Raw genomic sequence first — 24,938 nt, 5'->3', positions numbered from 1 at the left:
AGACTGGAGTTTTTCTATTACAACTATAAACAACTGAATTGTATACTTCATAAAAAGGTGAATTGTATAGTATGTTAATTATTTCTCAGTAAAGCTACTATTTTTAAGAAATGAATAGGAATGAGAGTGGTTATGTCACCAGCATCTTATGTAAGGATCTGTCAGGGGCATCAGCCTAAGAAATTAATGCTAAAAACCCTGAAGCTAGAAATGAATCAGGTTACGGAAATTAATAGCATAGAAAACTCGGAGCTAGATTTCGGCCAAAACACCATAATTGACAGTACCAGACACGGAGGAGTGTTGGGGTACAACCAAAAACCACATTGTCTTTTGATGTATTTTAGGTCTGAGCTGTGTATTGTCGTCGCTCTGTCTTATTCTACTAGTAGCTGTCTTACCTGGGTTTGAGAGGGTGTTCTCAGCCATTCTGGGGGCATTGTTTGATGTCACAAATAGGGAACACTGGCTGGGACATGAGAGCAGGGTCAGTATCTGTGGATGAGACACATAAGGGTTATATGTTTTAGAAGTAATGATTCTGCATTTCCTTAGTTCTTAGTTAGCCTAGTTCTTGTTTATTTTTGCCTCAGCTGAGCCACCCTTGGTAAGTCCTCCGACGGCTTGGCCTTTCTTGTCCTTCCAGCTGTCCATCCCATTTATTTATCCATCCAACTATTCAGTCCTCTTCTCTTTCTAGTCCATTTCATAGACTTATCGTATTATTCCCTCAGCTATTACAGTTCTCTCTGCTTTGAGATTTCTCTTGAAAACTCTCCAGTAAAGTCTTCCAGAAAAAATAATTTCTGGATGTGTCTGTCCAAGAGTTAAATAGACAGTTGTTTCAAAAGTATAAGTTCCAGACTCTTGGGTTAGCCTTCAAGGCTCTCTGTTAGTCCTCATCTCTCCCTAATTTTACATTGTTTTGGCCACTCTTTCACATCTGTTTGATAGGTGCTAATTACCCCTTTATTGCCTTGATGCCTCTTCTCAGCCTACACCATTCTAAAGAACCTGCTGAGAATTTAATTTTTTCAGTATGGCTGTCTTCATAAAATTTTCCATTCTGACAATTCCTTGACTCTTAACACCTAGATATAATTCTATCAGGTCACAATATTTGGGAACTCTGTGATCTTACAGAGAGACACATGTGTCCATCTAGGGTTGTGTACGGTGAAGAAATAAGGAAGTACATCTGTTAGGGTGTGTTACTTATAGTGGTTCCCCTAGATTAAGGTTTCAGTAGACTCCTCTGCACTTTAGCAAAGCACTGGCAGTGTGATCTCACGGATGTCAAGTGGGAGGGTGTTTTTTTCATCCATTATTTTGCATATTCAAGGCTGTGAGCCTTAGTGTGTTTAGAGGTGAAAAGCATTGAGTAAATGAAAGATAGCTACTTGTGTTATAGTCTGTTGTCCAATTAAATTTTATATTTGTGCTGTGGTGATGGACATATCTTCATCTGTGCTAGATTTACGTTAATTTGCAGTCTTGATTATGGTAGAAGTGCTACAAAAGCATTTGGTTAAAATGCAAAAATGCCTAGGTTACTGCACAAGGAATAGTAAAATATGATACAGAGACTTAGAAAATATGCTGCCGGTCTCATGGGAGTCATCTTTGCTTTTACTGCTGACAGAATTGCATAGTGCATTGTTCTTGCTGAGCTTTTTGGGAGCAGATTTTTCCCCTTAAAGTCACTTTGCCATTTTATTTTCCTAATGACTTGACATGCTATGCTATGGGAGTGATGAACAGTGTTCTTCACACTACCCTCCCTTGGTTAACTGTACGTCTTCTCCAGCTGCAAAAACAAAAGACACCTTAACCAAAATGCAATTGAAATTGGAATTCAGAAGGAAGGGTGCAGGAACAAGCTAGAGTTAAGAGGCAGGGGTTTGTGTCAGGAAGACGGGCTTGCAGTTACATCCTTATTTTAATTCTAGCTCTAGCCTTTACTCTTTCTGGGTTTGGGACAGTTGAGTTAACTTCTCTGTATTTCGGTTTCCTTATCTCTGGAAATGGGAATAATATAATAGTTCCTACTAAACAGGAGACTGAACCAGTGTTTATTGTTGTAGACAGACATTAACTTTGGATTTAATTTTTATTTCATTAGCAGATTTTCATTGAGCATCTTCTATGGGTCAGATGCTATATTAGATGGTGAATATACAATGGAGACCAATAAGATGCCGTTCTTAATCTTCAAAGGGCTCAAACTCTAATATTGGATTCTTAACTTGTGTCCATGGCTCTGTGTAGAATAGCAAAGGCACAGCAAGTGAGTTGGTGGTAAAATTTTTAGTGCTGGTGGGGCAGGAAATGGTCCTGCTATTGACCTGAAGGAAGAAGCTAACTTCCTAGCCTTGATACACTTCAGAAACTAGAGAAACACGTGGCCTTAAAGACTGTGAAGTAGATTGCCAGTAATGGATTTATTCTCATCCAAGTGAATCCATTTTAAAATGGACTTTAGATTTTAAAGTGGCACATTGATAAGTTTTGGCATCATTATCAAAAAAGAAGACTTTTCCTTGCCTTAATTTCAGAACAATTAACATGCATGTTTTCTTTCATGGTTTTTTTGTTGGTGTTGTTTGTAAAAATAACACATATTCATTAGAGAAAATTCATGAGAAAATTTTGAATTTTGTCTTGGCAAAAAGAAAGAGGACAATGGGTATATAATAGGTTAACCTGTCTGTAGTGTACCTATAAGTTTAAAAAAAAAAAAAGAGGCTAGCAGTCTAATAGAAGATTGAGTAAATAATAAAAATAAAAAATTCACAGAAAAGAAAGAACAATAGCCAGTTAAAAACAGGAAAAGATGCTCACCCTCATTATGGAGTGTGGAAATAACCATTTTTTAGGTATAATATCAAGCATTTATGGGAAGGGAGGAACTACAACACTCAATGTATTTGGGATACGAGTGTGAATTACTTTCACCTTTCTAGAACTAAATCTGGCAAGAAAAATAGCAAAATATCTTTCAAGGGAAATGGTACATATGTACTCTGGAATATCGTGAAGCTAATATATGAATGAGAACTGTGTGATAACCTGGAGAGATTTTCATAATAAATTAAGGGAAAATAAAGCATTTTGCAAAATAAGTTTTAGTATGACTCTACTTTTCTATTTAAAATAAACATATATTTGATTGTGACTATTTGTATGAGACATTAAGGTATGGCAGACAGTCTACCAAAGTATGTTAATGTTGTTTACCTCAGGTCACTAGAATTAGCTAGTTGGGGGAGGGGGATATTACCTTTATATTTGTGTTGATTGATACTTTTGTCATTTTAAAAAAAATAGATAAAAAGCAACAAAAGTTAGGAGGAAGAAAAAAAGTCCTTGGAGTCCCATTACTTAGATGTACAGTATATATATTTTTTGTAAATTGACAAATGCTTACGCAGGCTATTTCAGAGTCTTTAAAAGTACTATCATTTTTTAGCACATTTATAATAGATACATGGATATGCTTATGTTTTAATTCTTTTAGAAACCACTCAGACCATTTTAACACCTTTATTGAGGTATAATTCACATAAAGTTAACTTCTATGTTATTTAAAGTATTATATTAGTTTTGACGTCTCTATATATGCTCATGAAACCATTACCACCATCAAGGTAATGAACGTAACTGGTCACCCCAAAACGTTTCCTCATACCTGTTTATAAATTCCTCTGAGCTGCACTACCCTCCGTCCATTCCAAAGGCAAACACTGATCTGCTTTCTGTCACCATAGATCAGTTTGTATTTATTAGAATGTTTAGAATTTATTAGATTAGTTTGCATTTATTAGAATGTTTAGAATTTATTAGAATTTCTGACTTCATACATAAATGAAGTCAGCATAAACTTTTCTTTGGCTTCTTTCACTCAGTAGGTTTATCCTCATTGTTGCATATGTTAGTAGCTCATTTTTTTTTAAATTACTGATATACTGGGTACCAGGTGGCTCAGTCCATTGAGCGTCCGACTTCGGCTCTGGTCATGATCTCGCAGTTCATGAGTTCAAACCCAGCATCAGGCTATCTGCTGTCAGCACGGAGCCCAATTCAGATTCTCTGTTCCCATTTCTCTGTGCCCCTCCCCCACTCTCTCAAATAAACATTTAAAAATTTTTTTAAATAATAAAATTACTGATGTACTGTGGATGTATCACAGTTTGTTCACCTGTTGGTGGACATTTAGGTTGTTTCCAGTTTGTAGCTATTATAACAGAGTTCTATGAACATTGTGTACAGGTGTTTTTGTGGATATATTTTGTCATTTCTCTTGAGTACATAAGAGTGGAATGTCTTCTTTACATATAAATGTACGTTTAACTTTTTAAGAAACTGCGTGCCATTTTCCAGGCATTTGTGCCATTTTACATGGCATTTTACAGCAGTGTGGGAGAATTTGAGGCTGTCCTTTCTCTGGTGAATTTTCTTAACACCTTTCTCCAAAATATATTATGTATATTTTGTGTGGGTCTACTTCTGGATTCTCTGTTTTTCCACGGATCTATTTGTCTTTCTTGATGCCAGTACCACAGTGTCATGATTTCTGAGGCTTGTAATAATTTTTGTAATCAGATAGTATTAAGTCCTCCGACTTTATTCTTCTTTTTCAAATTGTTTGGGCCATTGTAGGTCATTTGCTTTTTTATGTTAATTTAGTTGTTTTCTTAAATTTTTTAATGTTTATTTTTGAGGGAGAGAGAGACAGAGTGCAAGGGGGTTAGGGGCAGAGAAGGAGGGAGACACAGAATCCAAAGCAGTCTCCAGGCACTCTGAGTTGTCAGCAAAGAGCCTGATGTAGGGCTCAAATCCACGAACTGTGAGATCATGACCTGAGCCGAAGTCAGAAGCTTAGCTAACTGAGCCACCCAGGCACCCTGTTAATTTAGATTTTTTCATTTTTAAGTTTTTTATCTAATTCCAGTACAGTTAACTGTATTAATTTTAGAATCAGTTTTCTCCTCAAATTTTTTTCTACAGAAAAGCCTGTTGGTTGGGGCACCTGGCTGGCTCAGTGGGTAGAGCATGCAGGTTGATCTCATTCAAGCTCTATGTGGGGCGTACAGCTTACTTAAAAAACAAAACAAAACAAAACAAAAAACCTGTTGGAATTTGATTGGGTTTGTGTTGAATCCATAGGTAGAATTGACATCTTACAATATGGAGTCTTCTGACCCATGAACATGGCATATTTTGACATTTGTCTTTTTTAATTCTCTCAGCAGTGTTTTGAAGGTTTTTATTATGTACAAGTGTTTTATAATTTGGTCAAATTCGTATCTTTAGATGCTGTTATAAGTGGTATTTTTCATTTCAATTTTTGATTTTTCATTACAAGCATTTGGAAATACAATAGAGTTTTTTTCAATTTCTTATATTGCAATCTTGCTAAAATGCATTTACTAGTTTTATTAGCATTTGTAGAGATTTCTTTGGATGTTCTGTATAAGTACTTACGTTGTTCCTGAACAAAGACCATTCTACTTCCTTTTTTTTTTTTTTTATGTTTATTTATTTTAGGAGAGAGAGAGAGAGACAAAGGGGTTGGGGAGGGGCAGAGAGAGAGGGAGACACAGTATCCAAAGCAGGCTCCAGGCTCTGAGCTGTCAGCACAGAGCCCGACATGGGGCTCGAACTCGGGAATTGTGAGATCATGACCTGAGCCGAAGTCAGTCGCCTAACCAACTGAGCCACCCACGCGCCCCTCTTTTTTTAATTTTTTTTAAGTTTATTTATTTATTTTGAGAGAGAGGGAGAGTGTGTGAGCATGAGTAGGGTAGGGGCAGAAAGAGAAAGGGAGAGAAAATTCCAAGCAGGCTCCATGCTGACACAGGACAGAGCCCACGGCAGGGTTTGAACCCACAAACTGAGATCACGACCTGAGCCTAAATCAAGAGTCGGACACTTAACCAACTGAGCCATCCAGGCACCCCTCTTGTATTTCATTTCTAACTGGATTTCTTTTTGTTGACTTGCTGCACTAGTTAGTACCTTCAGTATGATACCAACTGGATGAAGTGAAAGTAAATAATTCTTGTTTTTCTCATTCTCAGGAAGAAAGCATTCAATCTTTTCATCACTAAATATGATGTTAGCTGTAGGTTCTTGAATTATCTGGTTGAGGAAGTTCTTTTTTATTCCTAATTTCCTGAGAGATTCCTTATTTCAATCAAGAATACAAATTGGATTTTATCAAATATTTTTCCTATATATCTTGAGACAGTCATGGTTTTCTTTTGTTTGTTAACTATTTGCTTTATATTGCTTGATATTTAAATATTAGGCCAAATTTTCCAGGGTCAGGAGTTCAAGCCTGACTCCAAGCTTGCTTTAATAAGCTGGGTAGAGTGTTTACTTTAAAAAAGTAAAATTAAAATATTGGACCAACTTTGCTTTCCTGAAATAAAATTTGCCTCTGATCATTTTATTTTTATTATTATATTTTAGAGTGTGGCTTGCTAAAAATTTATTTAGCTTTTTGACATTAGGTTCATAAGGGATATTGGCCTGAAGATTTCTGGCAATTTTCCTATTTGAGCATCTGGGTAATGCTGACTTCATAGAATGAATTGAGAAGTAGTAGTCCCTCCTCTTCAGTTTTCTAGAAAAATTTTGTATAGAATTGATACTGTTTCTTCCTCAAATGATTGGTAGAATTGACTGGTGAAACCATGAAAAAAATATGACCCATAGTTATTAGAATTAGCAGACAACATAATGAGTAAGTACAGTTATAACTGCATTTCACATGTTCAAAAAGTAGTGACATCCATGACATAATTAGAAACACATAAATGATGGAACCAGTAGACAGAAATCAGCCTATAAAAGACTTCAATAGCACAATCAACCAGTTTGACCTAATTGACACAAAACACTCATCAAATAGCAGATGCATGAGGGCAAATGGCAAATGTACCAAGATAGATCATATTGTGGCTTTATAAACAGGTTTTAATAAATTTCAGAGGATTCAATTTAAAGCAAGGATATTCTCTGACCACAGTGTGATTAAAATGGGAATCAGTAAGAAAATTATCTCTAGAAAATCCCCCAAATATTCAGAAACTAAATAACACCCTTCTGAATAACCCAAGAGTAAAAGAGGAAATCAAAGGGAAGTGATCAAGTATTTTCACCTGAACAGAAATGAAAACCCAAATCAGAATTTGTGCTTGAATTCATTTTCTATTGCTGTTATAACAAATCGTCACAATCCGCGTGGCTGAAAACACATAATTATTACCTTACAGGTCAGAAGTTCAAAATCCATTTCATTGGACTAGAGATAGGAACAAAAATGTATTTTTTTCTGGAGACTCTGCTTTTTCCATTTTTATAGAGTCTACCTACATTCTTTGGCCCTGCGTTTTTCTTTATCTTCCAAGCCAGCGCCAAACGTCTCTGATTCTCCTGGTTCCCTCCCACTTGTATAGACCCTTTTGATCCCATTGGATCCACTAGGTTCATTCAGGATACGTGTCTCCTCGTCCTGAGATCCCTTAATCACATTTGCAAAGTCACTTTTGTCATGTAAGGTAACATATTCACAGGGTTCAGAGATTAGGACATGGACATCTTTGGCGGTACATGGTTCTGCCTACCACAGAGCTAAAGTAATATTAAGGTGGCAGTTCACACCACTAAATAAATACACATATTAGGAGAGAAAAATGGTCTCAAATTCATGACCTCGGCCTCCATCTGGAGAAACTGTTCAAAGAGCAAATTGTGTAAAATGAATTAAAATCTGAGATCCAGTGTAAAACTTGGTGTCTATCTGATAACACCATATTGTGTAACTGAAATTTGCAAAAAGAAAAGAACTTAAATGTTCTCAACTCCGGCTCCACATACATATATATGTAAGGTGATAGATGTGTTAATTAACTATGTGGAGGGGATCTTTCCACAGTGTATGCTTATATCAAATCATAATGTACACTCTAAATATCTTACCATTTTTTATGTCCACTATACTTCAGTAAAGCTGAAAATTTTTTTAAAAGAACAAATTAAACCCAAGGGAAATCATAAAAACAACAGGAAAAATTTTAAAATAGAAAACAAAACAAAATCAGATGAAAAAATTATTGAGAATATTAAAAGTATTAACAAACCAAAAAAAAATTGTTTTTAAATTTACATTTTTGTTTTGATTCCAGTTAACATAGAGTGTTATATTAGTTTCAGGTGTACAATATAGTGATTCACCATGGAAGTAAAAAATTTTAAATTGTGTTGTAGATGTATATTTTTGGTAGAATGTAAGTCTAGAATCCTCATTTTGTTTTGTTTTGTTTTTGATTCCAGTGCTAGACCCCAGGCAGACCAGCTTATACTATTTAAACTTATGAGAAGAAGTCCTAGAGCATTCTAACATATAATGGGAAGCATAACCACCAAGCCATCCATACATTTCAAATAGTAACCCCTGAGAAGATGCTGAAAAACACAGACAGACTTACTCTCTAGTTTTTCTTTTGGTTGACATCTCTGTGAACCATCTTTTTTACATAGTTTATCACCATTATTCTCTTTTTCTAGTTCATATGAAATCGCCATTGTAACAAAAAAAAAACTTACCCTTCTCTCAACTGGGTTTTTCTTTGCTCTGCCCCAGTTTCTTAGAAAAATCATAAAATTTTCCTAGATTCTCATAATGATCTGTGGAAGAAAAAAAAGATTAGGATCCCCAGCCTCAAGAAACTTTAGATAAAATTCTTGGATATGATGTAATCAGAATGAATGAATGCCAACTTTTAGGATTTCAAAACCAAGAGGAAACAAAGGAAAATAAAATGTGAAAAAAATGATTAAAATGTTAGGAAAGAGATTAGAACTGGGTGTTAAGAGTCAGAACTCTCACTGGAAGTTCCATCATGGAACATTCTACTCTTTATGTACAACCCTGTGACAATGTAAAGAGGCCCTTCCTTCCCTTACCGATTGTGAAGTGTCTATTCTTAATAAGGCTTCATAGCCTCTTAGAGTTGGGTTTCTTCAGTTCAGAGACTCAGATGCGTCTTAAATCTTAGAACTGAGGAGTTCATGTTCTATTCCAAATGAGTAGAGAGCTAAAAGGGTGACTTTTTATAATCTGGGGTCTCTTATTTGGGTGTTATGTGGCTAGAAGATCTTCAACTGATTTGCTTCCTTTAGATACACCTAAACCATCTCATTCTTGGTACTGGATTGGGGTGGGGGGGGGGGGGGAATGAAAACCTCCTGCCGAACCAGAAAATGGTCTTCACAAATGTAGAAAAGAAGGAAGATAGATTTATTATTGAGTAAGCATTAAGACGTCAATGAGCATCACAGGCAACCCACTAATAAGATGGCAGACAGAAGGAAATCTCACCCTTTCATAAAGCCAGGCAAATATAATTCAGTACATACATGTTCTCAAGATAATGATAATTTGTCTTCATGTAGTAGGATTATACCAGCACCGACCGTTGCTATTCTGGTTCATCCCAAATTCTCTTGGTAGTTAGGGTGTCCATCTGTTAGTCAGTTGCCTTTATCCAAAGGAGAAATTAAACTTCTTGTATGTTTGTGATAAGTGTGTAGTTGCCTAGAGGTAACTCTCATGAGGACAAGGAGAGAGATGGCTCCCACACTTTAAATAAAACTTCCTGAGTTGTAAACCTGCCTAGAGTCTTCTTTAAGCATTTAAAAAGATTTACACATATATCAAAGGGATAGAGGAGAGATTTACAAGCTTTCTCTAGGCAGAGAGCTAAGAAAAGGGGAAGTAGAAAAGGTCTTTTTTTCTTTTTGGCACCAGAAAAAAAATTGAAGTTTTATTAACCTTTAGTTTCCTGGGTATCTACTTGACTAGTGAAGAAATAACTAATAAAGTAGAAATAATATAGTAAAGAGAAGCAAGTTTACCAGCATGGTATCTTTAGTAAAAGTGGTTTTCAGATTTATATTAGAAAGCTAGTGGAATATGTTGGGACTAAAAATTTACCTCTCATGGAATCACCTCTTTCACATTCTTTTAACCTATGTGGAATGATGATGTTTTCACGTCTTGTTACAGAGCTGATGTTCTCTCTCATAGAGCTCCATGAGTTCTCCTACTTCATCTGTAATTCAAAAAAGCATATGCTGATTCCAGCCATATGTGGAATCTAAAAAACAAAACAGATGAACATAGGGGAAGAGAAGCAAAAATAAAATAAAAACAGAGGGGGACAAACCATAAGAGACTCTTAAATACAGAGAACAAACAGGGTTGCTGGCGGGGTGTTAGGTGGGGGGATGGGCTAAATGGGTGATGGGCACTAAGGACGACACTTGGGATGAGCACTAGGTGTTATGTGTAAGTGATGAATCAGGAAAATTCTTTCCCTGACATCATTATAACACTATATGTTAACTGATTTGGATTTAATGTAAAAAATAAAATAGGGACGCCTGGGTGGCTCGGTCAGTTAAGTGTCTGACTTTTAAGTTCAAAAAAATAAATAAAATAATCAAATAAAAAAGAACAAGCAAAATTCTAATATCCTCCATCAGGTTAATATTTCTTAAATTTTTATTTTAGTAGTATATTTTTATAAAGAGCAGTCCTAAACTATAGAACAAAATACCTTTTCCAGTCATAGAAGATAAAATAAGCTTGAAACAATGAATACAAATCACTTTTAAAAGTTTCACTCTTTTACTTCTTCAAATTTTATATTACTGTTATAAATATTGAAGAATGGAGAAAAGCCCTCCATTGTTCAAAGATACAGTCTGAATATTAGCATTACACTTTTCGTCATTTCCCTCTAGTCTTCATGTAAGTATTTTATATGGTTATAAATGTAGTATGGGCACAATTTTTTATTTTGCCTTTTTTCTTTTTTAACCTAATCTTTTTTTAAGCCCTTGGCCCAGTTTAACTAGCCAAAAGCTAAATCTTTATGACTAGAAACAGATCATAAAAATCTTTGCTGTGACTTGGTCCTGGTCAGTAGATTGAAACATAAGCAATTGATTTCCATCTGAAGGTGGACTTCCTTTGGACTAGTCGGGAAAGTTTTTTCTTTCTTCCTACTTTTTTTTTTTTAATATAGAACTGTATTATTCTTAGATTGAGAACCTTATTGTACAACAAAGGTTTTTATGTTTATTTATTTTGAGAGAGAGAGAAAGCCAGGGGGAGAGGCAGAAAGAGAGGAGAGAGAATCCCAAGCAGGCTCCATGCTGTCAGCGCAGAGCCCTATGAGAGGCTCCATCTCCCAAACCTTGAGATCATGACTTGAACCTGAAATCAAGTTTTGGACACATAACCAGTTGAGCCACCCGGGTGCCCTTCTTCCTACTTACTGTTGGCTAAAGTGACTTAATAAAAATCATGCATATCAAACCCTTTTACAGTTCTTTACTTCTTACTATATTTTATTTAGCTTTATCTTTCATGATTTACTTGCTTTCAAATTTTCCTTTTCAAATACTAATCTGTGAAAGTTTTTTTACCCCCTTAATCAAAATTTAGTAGATTGAACATACAGGAATTTTCACTAAGTTGTTTTGTTTTGACAGTTCCTACGGAAAGATCAATACTGCAAAGCTTTACATTCTTGTTTGCAGTTGATTTAAAAAAACAAAAATTAGAAAACTAAATATATAGTGTGCATATACTTGTATCTTTTATTTTTTTTTAATTTTTTAATCTTTATTCATTTTTGAGAGAGAGACAGATTGCAAGCAGGGGAGGAACAGAGAGAGAGGGAGACACAGAATCAGAAGCAGGCTCCAGGCCCTGAGCTGTCAGCACAGAGCCTGACGTGGGGCTCGGCCTCACAAACCGTGAGATCATGACCTGAAGTTGGCCACTTAACCGACTGAGCCACCCAGGCGTCCCTATACTTGTATCTTTTAAATGCTGGCAAGTAGGCGAAAGCATTCAGGTATCTCAGAGATAAGATATTTTTCTAACTTTATATGTGTTTAAATTTTATGAGTGGAGAGCATGTAACTCTCATGAGTTCAAGCTTGCAACTTGGTGTGGAGCCTGTAGCTCTTCGGTAGACCATCTTATAGTTAATCATGTAGTAATAGGAGCCTAATCTAAGGTGTAGGCATTGGGAATGGACTATTTAAGATGGTCTCTTGGATATAATTCTCTTATTCTAGCTAATTCATTATTAATTGTCTTGTTAAATCAGAGCGTTGATGCCTCTGTCTCCCTCCCTTCCTACCTTTTCTTCTCCCAGCTGTAGCACAACCAAAGTTCACTGCACCTCTCCACCAATATGGTAAGAGAGGGATTGTATATCACAATCTCACCAGATACTAGGTATGTGGATATCTGTGTTCAGGTTTTCAAAGACTTGCATATCTGCTAAAGAAGTGTGTGCTTTCTCTCACTTCCTTTTGTGCATTTCTACTTTAAATCAGAACTTTAAGTAGCCACTTAAACAGAGTAACAATTTCTGCTATGTCAGTAGCTCTTTTTTAAAAAGCATGTTAAATGTTTTATGTTGTCCAGGAAAGAAACGTGTGGTTGTTTTTTATGTTTTTGAGTTGTGGGTATGGTTGATATATTCTTGAAAAATCAGTTGATCTACATCTCTGGGTTTTGTTGGTTAGAGGAAACTACTCATGAGTGTATATATCATACCAAAGAATCCTTCATAAAGTGGTCTTCCCTATTCTGTGAATGGAATTTAGAACTAAATTTAAGCATGTATGAAATAAAATTTAAAATAAAATGTATGGGGCACCTGGGTGGCTCAATCAGTTAAGTATCCAACTTCGGCTCAGGTGACGATCTCAGGGTTCGTGAGTTCGAATCCTGCATCAGGCTCTCTGCTGACAGTGTGGAGCCTGCTTCGGATCCTCTGTCCCCTTCTCTCTCTGCCCCTCCCCTTCTCTCTCTCTCTCTCTCAAAAATAAATAAACATTTAAAAAGTTAAGAAAAATAAAATGTACGTGTCACTCAAACTCTGTAACTCTTCAAAAGGATTCTGCTGTGGAAGCAGAATTAGTCGCAAGCATTTTGAAGAGATGCACATTAAATAGACTGGTTATATGTAGAAGTTCCTTAAAAAAAGAAGAGACCACTACATACATACACACCTGAATATACATATTCAATATAAGACCATGAGACTATAGCAAATTGCCCATGTTTACACCCATGTTTACCAGAATCTTAGTTCCATACTTTGAGAAAATAATTTACTTTGAATAGGTCACCAAGGAAGATTAACAGTGGTCTAATGTCTTTTGTTTATTATAGTCCCTGAGGTGAAGGCGTTTCCATCTAGTTATATCTAGTTATAAAAAAGTGAGGTGTATGTAACAAAGGAGATTTACAGAGTATTTTTTATAATGGTGCAGTAATTTTGAGAATGTTAAATGTTTCCTTTTCCTTGTTCCCCAGAACAGTGTAAGTGTTCATATTGTACTGTTCTTCTGAAAAAAGAGTGGGCTCTTCAGAGAGATTGGTTGGTTTAGTCTTAATGAGTGAATGTTACATTTCTGTAGGGAAACAGTACATGGTAGCCTTCAGCTTTGTGTTTGTTTCTTTTGATAATGTCTCCATTTGCTAAATGGACTTTTCTTTGATTCTTCTCTCTACCTACCTTCCTGTCATACCTTACCTCTCTGTTGACTCATGTGTTGCCTTCAATAGGATCCTTTTTTTTTTTTTTTAACTTCATTCATTTTGAGAGAGAGAGAAAGAGCAAGGAGGGGGCAAGGGAGCAGAGAGGGGCAGGGGGTGGGGGTGCAGAACATCTCAAGAAGGCTCCACTATCAGCACAGAGCGCAATGCAGGGCTTGATCTCACAACCCTGAGATCATGACCTGAGCCGAAGTCAGTCACTTAACTGAGCCACCCAGATGCCTCTGTAAGATCCTTTTAATAGCTTCTTTTTGCTCTCTGATATTTAAATAGTCTTTAAATTGCACATCCAAGTGTTGAATGGTTTTGTGGAATTACAAGTCAAATGAGTTTTTAAAAATCCTTTGTAGGGGCACCTGGGTTGCTTAGTCAGTTAAGCGTCCAGCTCTTGGTTTTGGCTCAGGTTGTGATCTCAAGGTTTGTGAATTCAAGCCCCTGCCCCGCATCAGGCTCTGCACTGTCAGTGCTTGGGATTGATTCTCTGTCTCCCTTTCTCTGCCCCTCCCCTGCTTACTCTCTGTGTCTCTCTCTCAAAATAAGTGGATAAACCTCAAAAAAAAAAAAAAAAAAAAAAAGAGGAAAGAGAATGCATTTAAAAAAATCTTCTGTGAGCTTAATTTTCCATCTAGAACTTCTGATACAATATAATAATAATTGAGTAAAAATTAGGTTTTCTTTCTTGATTTTCTCCCCAGCAGTATGAACGACTAGACCAACAGGACTGATCTGAAATGAGAACTGAATGTTGTAGAAGTGCTGCCTAGCTAATGAAATCTTAAAGTGTCCTTTTGTTGTCTAGAGGCTTTATTTTGTTTTATTTTATTTTATTTTATTTTATTTTATTTTATTTTATTTTATTTTATTTTAATGTTTATTGATTTTTGAGAGAGAGAGAGGGAGAGCGTGAGTGGGGGAGGGGCAGAGAGAGAGGGAGACGCAGAATCCAAAGCAGGCTCCAGGCTTTGAGCTGTCAGCACAGAGCCCGACACGGGGCTCGAACTCACAAACCATGAGATCATGACCTGAGCCAAAGCCGGATGCTTAACCGACTGAGTCACCCAGGCGCCCCTAAGGCTTTAAAAAAACAGAAGCTGGAATTTGATATTTTTTGTAGCTTAGGTATCATCTAACCTCACTCTTAACCTTTGTGGTTGAATATGCAAGGGACCTGAGATGTGTGACTTGCTTTAGGTCACATAGTTAATTAACAATAGAAGCAGACCCACGTCTAGAATTGGCTGGTAGGCCAATTTCTTGTATAGATACCACATACTGAATTATATGCCTGGCTATGTCCTAACCATGAAACAGGATGAACCTAAACCACTGGTTGAAAGGCTGTATGTGCTGATGTGAACAATTTGTGCCTAAGATACATGCCATTGCAGTGTCTGGGCCACAGCTACCCAGTTATTGACTTGATCATTCTGCTGTTTCTTCTGTATGGGTGAAGCCCTCATTTGGCGTGCTAAATTTGAATACAGGTATCATTTAGACTTAGTATTATCAAACATGACTTTGCAGTGGGAAGTAATGGCCCTAATCTTGTATTTCAGCTCAGACAGCTGTAACTGCACCAAAGATGTGGAAAAAACCAAAAGATCGGACCCGAACCACTGAAGAGGTGTTGGAGGCAGAAGTGGAGGTAAGGGGCAGCAGTAAATCTCTTTAGCTGATGTTAGGAATTGTGGGGCCATTTTCAAGACAAGTGTATATTTTTATCTCATTTTTGAGATCCTGTTTTTCAAGGAAACGTGAGCACATAGTCTGATTTTTTTTTTTTTTTTTTTTTTTTTGTCCACAGAATTTTAAAAAGATTGTTGGTAGCATGTTCAGTTTCATCAATTTCTTGTCTACCAAAATGTCTCTTCAGCAAAACTAAGTTACTGTTTAATTTTGGGTTAATCCCTTAACCCCATCAGTTGAATTTGTCCTTATATTACCTGGATGGAAAGACTAATCTGGTAAAGAATAATGGAAAGTTTTTTCAAATACCCATTAGCAGTAGTGATAGAAATCGTCAGGTACATTTTAGGGAAATTCATTTTGGATATGTCATCTTCTGACTGGATCCCAGGAATATAACTTTTCACATATGATTTGCCTGTTTGAACTAAACCATTCCATATTTTGCTATAGGTTACAGCACAACAGGAGACAATGTGAGGCAGAAACAAGGGCAGAGTCAGTCCGAAGGAGTGTTCTAACAGATTCATAGTCTATAATCTTCATATCCTGAATGTTATATACTGAATCTTATAAATCAAGAGTAATCTAAAACATCTGTACGTTGCTTTTTTCTTGAACTCTTAATGTCTGCTTTATTAAAATAGTTCTTATAAGTGTATAGGGTGTTAACATTAAAATATAGAAATTATTTTAAAGTGATTTTAAATACATTTATTTCAAAAGGCTTTTCTATCTAGTTATAATTCTTACCCTTCCGAAGCAGTTCACAGTACCCCTTTGTACTTCCCCTGTCCTGTCACTGCTCTTACATGATGCTCTACTGATGTCACAGTTAGTCCCATAGCAACCACTAAAATGTTTCACGGAAGCGATTTCAATGTGGTTATCAGGGGATAAGAATTAGCAGGAATTTGTAGAGGGCCAAATAGTTGCTGCACGTGTCTTGCAGTTTAACAAGAAAATGTTGCTCCTACAGAGAATAAAATACCTCCAGAGACAGGGGAGTCCCATACATTCCTGGTATAGCTGTAAGAGCTTCCTAACCTGGTTACTCTTTAGATTCCGCTATTTTTTATTCATTTTCTTGTTCTACTTTATGTTCCTTTGCTAGATTTCTAAGCATTACTGAATCAAATGGGAAGGCCACCACTACTGTGCCTGCAGATATTCATTCTCTTCTTTAGATCAGAGGTTGGCAGACATTTCCTGTAACCGTTCAGATAGTAAATAGTTTAGATTTTGTGGGCTGTATGATCCCTGTCACAGTTCTCCATTCTGTTGTTGTAGGCCACATGCAGCCACAGACAATGTGTAAGCAAATAATTGTGACTAAATTCCAGTAAAACTTTATTGGTCAACATTGAATTTAAATTTCATGTAATATTCATGAAAGTATACAGTATTCTTTGGAATTTTTTCAGCTACTACAAATGCAGAAACCATCCTTACCTCGCATACGATACAGAAACAGTTGATGGGCCAAATTTGGCCCATGAGCGATTATTTGCTAAAGCCTGCTTCACATTGTTATTCTTCATACATGAGAACTGTTTCAGCTCATTTTGAATCCATCACTTTTTTCTTTACTTTATGGTTTAAAGTATTTTTGATTATTTGCACACAGACTTTTTTTTTTTTTTTTGCCTCCAGATATCCTAATTCCTGGTCTTTCCTAAATTTGAGCATTTAGTAGAGTAGTTTAGTATATACTGGGGTCATTATCCTTGTTTTCACTGATTATCAAGCTCTCCTTTTCTTAATAGATTTTTCTCAGCCTTTCAAAGAATGTGTTTCAGGTTCCAGCATATTTTTGGTTATATATTGGGTTATATCACTGCAAATATTTTATCAAATTCTATAAATTGTAGTCTACAAGGATAACTAGAAGGATGATTCATCTTAAAATTGATGCTCAGGGCATCTTTAAAATACCTTTTTAAATTTTAGTGTATTTCCTCTGTTATCACATACATAGTTGTCGGTCTGCTTTTCTAGCACTTTAAAAACTCATGAGTTAAATAGGCAGTTTTATCAACTAAATTCTTCTTTTCAAGTTCCTATAAAAGTTTAACATTTTACAGTCCAGCCCATAAGGTGTTTTCTTTGCTTCAAGCTGGTTTTCTTAGTAAACAGTTTAGAAACTGTTAGACAGTTACAAACTAGTTTAATATAGCGTCATCCAGCTGAAAGAAAAATAATCATCATAAATACTTAATGCAGCTAATTTTGTGGATTTCCTTGAAAAATATCCTTCTGACAGTGTACCTCAGACACTTCAGTGGTTCTGTGTTCTCTAAAGTATGGTTTGTCTTCCATGGAAACAAATTTCTTTATACTTCTTTTTCTAGTTAGAAATTAACTTTCCAAGTAATACATTCTCTGCTTTATAGCCAACAGATTTTCTCTTGTTGATTTTAGGTACAGAGTAGAGGACATAATATATTTTTTTTTCTCTAAAATAACATTTTTCTTCATTTTACATGATCTGAAATCATTTCAGCTTTTGTCTTCTTGAAATTTTTACATCTTTCTTTTGATTTTTTCCATACAATGTTTTCCTTTTAGGGGAGTGGGGGAAAGCAAACGTGCACATAGGTGTATGTGTGTGTGTGCATGTTTGCATGAACTTTTTGTTTTCGTTATAGAAGCAAATCCGAAAAACCATCTGTTTCTATTTACAGCATTTGAAAATGTAGTCTTTTCCCATGATCCGATGTAGTTTAGAAGAAAATTTATTAGTATTATACCTGTTAAGATATTTCGTTTATATAACAAAGTAGGATTTGTAACTCCTTAATTTTTTGAAAAAACAATTTTATAAAGCAATTAGGGTAACCACTTGCTTATGTATATGACATTTTTTAAAAAAATTTTTAATGTTTGTTTTTGAGAGAGAGTACGCACATGAGTTTGGGAGGGGCAAAGAGGGCAATACAGATAATTTCAAGCAGGCCCCACACTTTCAGAGCAGAGCCTGATGCGGGGCTTAAACCCACAAACTGTGAGATCATGACCTGAGCCTAAATCAAGAGTTGGACGCTCAATGGACTGAACCTCCCAGGTGCCCCTACGTAAATGACATTCCTTCATACAGTTCTCTGTTGAATGAATTCAACAGAGCTTCTATTTTTGGCTCTTCTGGCGTGAATCTGTCAGTTAGAATGCCTACTTCCTCTGAGTGTTTGTTCCAAAGAATTGTTTTTAGAGTACTTACCTTTCATGATAAAGAAGAACTTAAAGTTCATAGAGAACTTTGCCTCAGGGAGTTTTGACGATTCATATATAGCCCTCAAGAAATTAATTTTTCTTTGATATCTGAAACTATGGTGGTCAAAAATCTGGTGAATAACCTCCATTCCATTTTGCTTTTTAAAAGTAAGATGCACTAGAACCCAGATTTCTCTGTAGAGGAATATGTGCCAAGCACTTTTCCATATGTAATTTGAATAAGGTCACAACCATAGAGAATTCTGAGAACAAGCAAACAAAAATAGATTTTAACTAACAGGTGGCTTCCTTGTAAAATGAGGGATAATCAGCTTTTGGGGGCCCAGATGCTCTAGTCATCAAAATCTCCATTTAGCATCAAGAGGGCAGCACAAAAAATACCCTCTAGTGTTTCTTTTTATATTTGTTGAGCATTAATGGCAGAGGTAGGAGTGCTTGATTTAGATTTCTGACTAGGACTCTTTCGTGTCCATCAAGTACTAGGATTAACAGTTCTTTCCATTCTAACCTTTGGTACATTTAGATTTCATTAGTCATGTTAAAGCATTTCAGTAGCCATATGACTTGTCTTCGGTATCCCAAGAGATGAAATGAGAAAAGTGTTTTAAATAAACCTAGCATTCTAGTGCCATGTGCTGAACACAGACATCCTTTTTTTGAGTGACATGTTTTCCCCTGCCTTTTGAGGGGATACGTGTAGGTCTTCATGCATATTTACATGATAAAAATGATGTAACCTCTGTGCTCACTTATGCTTTAGCCTAAAGCTGAAGAGGAGCTTTCAGGCGACAAAGTACTTGAATCTGAACAGGATAAAATGAGCCAAGGGTTTCATCCTGGAAGAGAACCCTCCGACCTAAAAAAAGTAAAAACTGTGGAAGAAAATGGAGAAGAAGCTGAGCCTGTACGTAATGGTGCTGAGAGTATTTCTGAGGGTGAAGGAGTAGATGCTAATTCAGGCTCCACTGATAGTTCTGGTGAAGGGGTGACATTCTCATTCAAACCAGGTAAGTCTATCCCATCCCCCCCCCCCCCACCTTCCTATGTGTGTCTTATCTATTCACCTTACAGAAGTGTTGGCTCCTGTGGAGAAATATTGGATGGAAGGAAGAGTCTCGTCACAGAGTAATATTTACAGAATAGATTAGCAGGCATAAGTTAGTGACTAGCAAATCCAGAGTTCTGTGTGGGCGGAAGTGATATCTGATGCTGGTATTCTGCTTTACTGGCATCGGAAGAGCTGCTGGCAGAGGATTTCAGTCGGTGCTAGTCTGGTGGGACTCAACAAGAGAAATTGAATTTTATTTAGTTTACTTGGAAGGACTATTTCGGTGCTATTTTGTGTTCATCATTTCACAAGCCTTAATCACTTAACCCTTACTACATGCAATGCACTGACATTTTTTACTGTATTCTCTTCTTTTAAAAATGTTGGGTTAGGGGCGCCTGGGTGGCTCAAGTCGGTTAAGCATCCGACTTCAGCTCAGGTCACGATCTCGCGGTCCGTGAGTTCGAGCCCCGCGTCGGGCTCTGGGCTGATGGCTCAGAGCCTGGAGCCTGCTTCTGGTTCTGTGTCTCCCTCTCTCTCTGCCCCTCCCCCGTTCATGCTCTGTCTCTCTCTGTCTCAAAAATAAATAAACATTAAAAAAAAAAAGTTAAAAAGAAAAAAAAAATGTTGGGTTACAGGGTCCCTGGCCAGCTCAGTCAGGAGAGCATGCGACTCTTGATCATAGGAGTCTTGGTCATAATAAGTTCAAGCCCCACATTGCGCATGGAGTCTACTTAAGGGGAAGAAAAGAAAAAAAGAATTTAACAATGTTGGTTATAATTCACTAAATTAATTTCACAACAGAAATTTGTTGACAGAAATCACTCTGTAGAATGGAACTGTGATAATCAGAAGCAGTTCCTATGTACCTGCGGTGCTGTGCCCTGTGAAATCCATGCTATGTCTCAGAGGGTGTTTCATCTTTAGGTACTGTCCAAATACAAAACCTCTATCCCAGTATATGTGAACTGCGGTTGACTTTGAGATTAATAGAGAGGTTTGCATGGATATGTGGGGCAGGGTGGTTCATTTGATAGAAAGTTTGGGATGAGTGCAGTTTTTCTTAGCCAAATCTGAGTGACTTCTGTGTGAGGTAGGGTAGGATTGTAAAATGTCAGACCTCAAAAATAATCCATAGACAGTGTTTTTCAAACTGCTGTTTTTAATCCTTTTAATAGGTTGTGAAATTAGTGAGATACAACCAGCATTTGTTACAATAGAGAACAGAGGCGCACCTTGGTGGCTCACTCAGTTGAGTGTCCAACTTTGGCTCAGGTCATGACCTCATAGTTCATGGGTCCGGGACCCACGTCGGGCTCTGCACTGACAGTGTGCAGCTTGCTTGGGCTTCTCTCTATCTCTCCTCTCTCTCTGCCCTCCCCCCCATTCGTGCTTTCTCTCTCAAAATAAATAAATAAACTTACAAAAATTTTTTAAATAAAATGGAGAACGGTAAAAAAATGTCAGTGCATTACTGGAGTAAGGGTAGACAGTGTTTTAAGAAACTTTTGTATCTTTTATATATGTATTTGTTCTGGGTCATAAAGTCATTATATTTCTTATTGTGAGTTGTAGTCAAAAATGTTTGAAAGTCACTGATTATTGATACCACCTTAATATACTGGTCTTTTCACTACCAGTAAACTGCTGCTAGTGGGTTTTATAAAATTGTAAGGCCATGCTATAGTAAGTTTTTTTTTTAACTTTAAGGATTCAATGTACTGAAATTACTTCTGAAAATCTAGGCTTGTATCATATCACGAAGTACTTGTGGCTACCAACAGTCCTTCAGGAAATTGAGACGCTTATCATGTTTAGGACCATGTCAGCTATATCTCTGGGGGTTGGGGGGGGGAGTGTATTTTTAGTAACCTCTATGCCCAGTGTGGGGCTCAAACTGCCTCCCCCAAGATCGGAAGTCGCATGCTCTACGAACTGAGCCAGCCAGGCACCCCCTGTCAGTTATATTCTTATCCTTCTATTTGGCAAGGAAGAAGTGCACAACTATAGACCCCAACTGTATTGAAACACTAAACTGCCTTTTGCCTCTGTAACATACACTAGCAATAACTAGAAAAAGGGCAGTTTAAAATTTAGATCTCAGGGGCCCCTGTGTGGCTTGGTCAGTTAAGCATCTGACTTTGACTCAGGTTATGATCTTGCAGTTTGTGGGTTTGAGCCCCGCATCAGGCTCTGTGCTGACAGCTCAGAGCCTGGAGCCTGCTTTGGGTTCTATGTCCCCCTCTCCCTCCTCCTCTCTCCCATTCATGCTCTGTCTCTCTCTCAAAAATAAATAAACATTGAAAAAATTTTTTAAATGAAAATAAAATTTAGATCCCAATAAACTGTCTGCCTTTTAATGAATACAATAAGGTAATGAGGATTTGGTTGAAAATATCTGCAGTGTTCTCACAGGCCATCATGAGTCTATCACCTCCACCTTAAAAACCACTGATGTAAAGTAATATTATCATGAAGTGATCTGGGGCATGGGTTTGATGAAAGTTTTGTTAATTAAAAGAAAAATGCTGTGACTTGCTTTTATGATCCAACAAAAATTTCAAGAAATTCTCCAACTTTATATAATGAAATTAGGATTATGAGAAATGATAGCTGTAACAATAGTCATAGTAACAAAGTAACGCTATGGCAAAAAACTAATTTAAAATTAATATTAAACGTATTAACTCTGAGGAGTGCCTGACTGGCTTGGTCAAGAGAGCATGCGACTCTTGATCTCGGTGTCATGAGTTCAGTCCCCACATTGAATGTAGAGATTACTTCAATAAATGCAACTTATAAAAAATCAAGAGTGTGTCAGGATTTTTGAAGAATATGTGCCTTCCCAGTTTTGTCTCAGCAAGCAAGTACATTATTTTCTTCACAGTAAACTGTAGTCAGCAGTGCTAAGGGGTTATTATCCAAAATACATAAAGAACTCCTACAACTCCACAAAACAAACCCCAAATAATCCAAGTTCAAAAATGGGCAGAGGACTTGAATAGACACATGAGAAAATGCTCAACATCACTAATTACCAGGGAACTACGAATCAAAACCACGATGAGATACCACCTCACACCAGTCAGAATGACTAGCATCAAAAGCAAGAAATAAGTAACAGTGTTGGTGAGGTTATGAAGAGGGAACCCCCATGCACTACTGGTGGGAATAAAACCATTGCCATTGTAGCTACTATAGAAAACAGTATGGGCGTTTCTCAAAAAATTAAAAATAGAAATACCATATGAGTTAGTAATTCTACTTTTGGGTATTTACCCAAGGAGAACAAAAATAGAAATTCAAAAAGATACATGCACCCTCATGTTTATTGCAGCATTGTTTACAATAGCCAAGATATGTAAGCAACCTGTGTGTCCACTGATAAAGGAATGGATGACAAAGATGTGTGTGTATACATGAGTATGTGCATGCATGTGTGTATACACACACTCTGAAGCATTACTCAACTGTAAAAAAAAAGAATGAAATCTTGCCATTTGCACCAACATGGATGGTCCTGGAGGGTATTTTGCGTAGTGAAATAAGTCAGACAGAAAAAGACAAATACCATACGATTTCACTTCATATGTGGACTCTAAAAAACAAACAAATAGAAAAACAAATAGACTGATAAATACAGAGAACAACCTGTGATTGCCAGAGGGGAGGTTGATGAGGGGTTGGCAAGAATGGTGAACAGATGAAGAAGGTCAGACTCCCAGTTGCAAAATGAATAAGTCACAGGGATGAAAAGTACAGCACAGGGAATATAGTCCATAAGATTACATTAACTTCATACGGTGACAGGATGCTTAACTACACCTACTGTGGTGAGCCTTTAGTAATGTATAGAATTGTCGAGCCACTGTCTTGTGTACCTGAGATGAATACAATATTGTAAGTCAACTATACTTCCAAAATAGAATAAACCATTGTCGGGGAAAAAAATGTATTTAACTGCTTAGCCGTTTCAGAATCTTAAATAAGTTATTTGTGTTTGTTTCGTGTCCTTTGCCTTTTCCCCCCAAAATATTTCCAAGTGAACAACCAAGGAATCCTTTTATATGAAACCAAAGGGTATTATTAGATTCCTTGTTTCTGAGATACCGAAGGGCTTGGTAGTTTATATTAAGTGGTTTCTGTAATAATCAGTTTACTATCCAAAGGTATCCAGAAGGGATAAAGGAACAAATGGCAGTTTGAAATTTTTACATGACATTTTGTGACTGTAGCTCAGTGTTTGCTTTGTGTTTGTCTGTGACAAAATAAAGTCAGTACTGTAATCTAATTTGTACTCTTACTGGTTATACATATAATGACCCTATAGACACTTGTCTGCCTACATCCCTTTTTCTAGATTCCTGGAAGCCTGCTGATACTGAGGGCAAGAAGCAGTATGACAGGGAGTTTTTGCTGGACTTTCAGTTCATGCCAGCCTGTATACAGAAACCAGAGGGCCTGCCTCCCATCAGTGATGTGGTTCTGGACAAAGTAAGCAACATACTCAGAGAAAGCTATGTCTTTCTGGTGGGAACTGGTTTTATCAGTACAAATATATGAAGTATGAGCAATTTTTAGGAATTGTTAGACTGAATGTATTTGAATTCTAATATATGTTCATGTATTATAGTTTTCCTACATAGTGCTGTTGGATTTGAGGTTTACTATAGATTGCTGTAACCTTGGGGTTTGGCCCATATTTGAGTGGTGAAGTTTTAAAATTGATTGTCTGCTTATTCCAGTTGTTGCCTAGTGATATGGTGAAAAACGTTTGTCTGTTGGGCTACTATGGCTAAAGTGATATGGAGCTCTTTCTTCACTATTCTAAAATTTCAGTATAGAATTAGAATGGCATTGAGGACAGGTCAGATTGTATCTCAGAATTTCCCTAATACATACTTACAGTGATTCATCTTCACTTTTGACAAATAAATAGGCACCCTTTCTTTTAACATCTGATCCTAATGGTGCATACAGGAAATTAGTACAGTGTTTATTTTGTCTTTATTAAATTAAAAAGAGTAGAGCCAGATGCGTATCTGCCCAAGTAACTACACACACACACACAGACACACACACACACACGTGTGTGTGTGTGTGTCTGTGTGTGTGTGTGTATGTATATATATATATATGTCAATGATGAACCAGTGCTGGTGACCAAGCTTAAAATACTTTTGTTTTGGGGCGCCTGGGTAGCTCAGTCGGTTGAGCGTCCGACTTCGGCTCAGGTCATGATCTCACAGTCTGTGGGTTCGAGCCCCGCATCAGGCTCTGTGCTGACCGCTTGCTCAGAGCCTGGAGCCTGCTTCA

At 36.8% G+C, this 24,938-nt stretch overlaps 2 protein-coding genes across 46 annotated transcripts in view; one reads left to right on the top strand and one right to left on the bottom strand.

Moving 5' to 3' along the window:
* The window catches only part of LOC122227880, a 51,105-nt gene extending 34,755 nt beyond the window's left edge, over positions 1–16,350 (bottom strand). For 13 of the 30 annotated variants that reach the window (XM_042952638.1, XM_042952624.1, XM_042952625.1 and 10 more), the window contains exons 1-4: positions 16,097–16,346; positions 10,004–10,121; positions 8,614–8,694; positions 402–495 (exon numbers count right to left, since the gene is read on the bottom strand). In XM_042952638.1, coding sequence (XP_042808572.1) covers positions 402–495; positions 8,614–8,667 — 148 coding nt within the window. In that variant the 5' untranslated portion in view covers positions 8,668–8,694; positions 10,004–10,121; positions 16,097–16,346. Of the gene's footprint in view, positions 1–401; positions 496–8,613; positions 8,695–9,426; positions 9,549–10,003; positions 10,167–16,096 lie in introns of all 30 variants that reach the window. The other 17 variants (XR_006206251.1, XM_042952644.1, XM_042952636.1 and 14 more) reach the window with 12 other exon arrangements.
* Positions 1–24,938, top strand: part of EIF4G3 (eukaryotic translation initiation factor 4 gamma 3) — a 313,590-nt gene that overhangs the window by 211,833 nt on the left and 76,819 nt on the right. For all 16 annotated transcript variants that reach the window (XM_042952623.1, XM_042952618.1, XM_042952607.1 and 13 more), the window contains 3 exons: positions 15,214–15,302; positions 19,335–19,581; positions 23,983–24,116. In XM_042952623.1, the coding sequence (XP_042808557.1) occupies positions 15,214–15,302; positions 19,335–19,581; positions 23,983–24,116 (470 nt within the window). The remainder of the gene's footprint in view (positions 1–15,213; positions 15,303–19,334; positions 19,582–23,982; positions 24,117–24,938) is intronic.

Source organism: Panthera leo, chromosome C1 (assembly GCF_018350215.1).
Source record: "Panthera leo isolate Ple1 chromosome C1, P.leo_Ple1_pat1.1, whole genome shotgun sequence".
Lineage (NCBI taxonomy): Eukaryota > Metazoa > Chordata > Mammalia > Carnivora > Felidae > Panthera > Panthera leo.
Note: the sequence above shows the minus strand (reverse complement) of the source record. Positions and strands in the feature narration are given on the sequence as shown.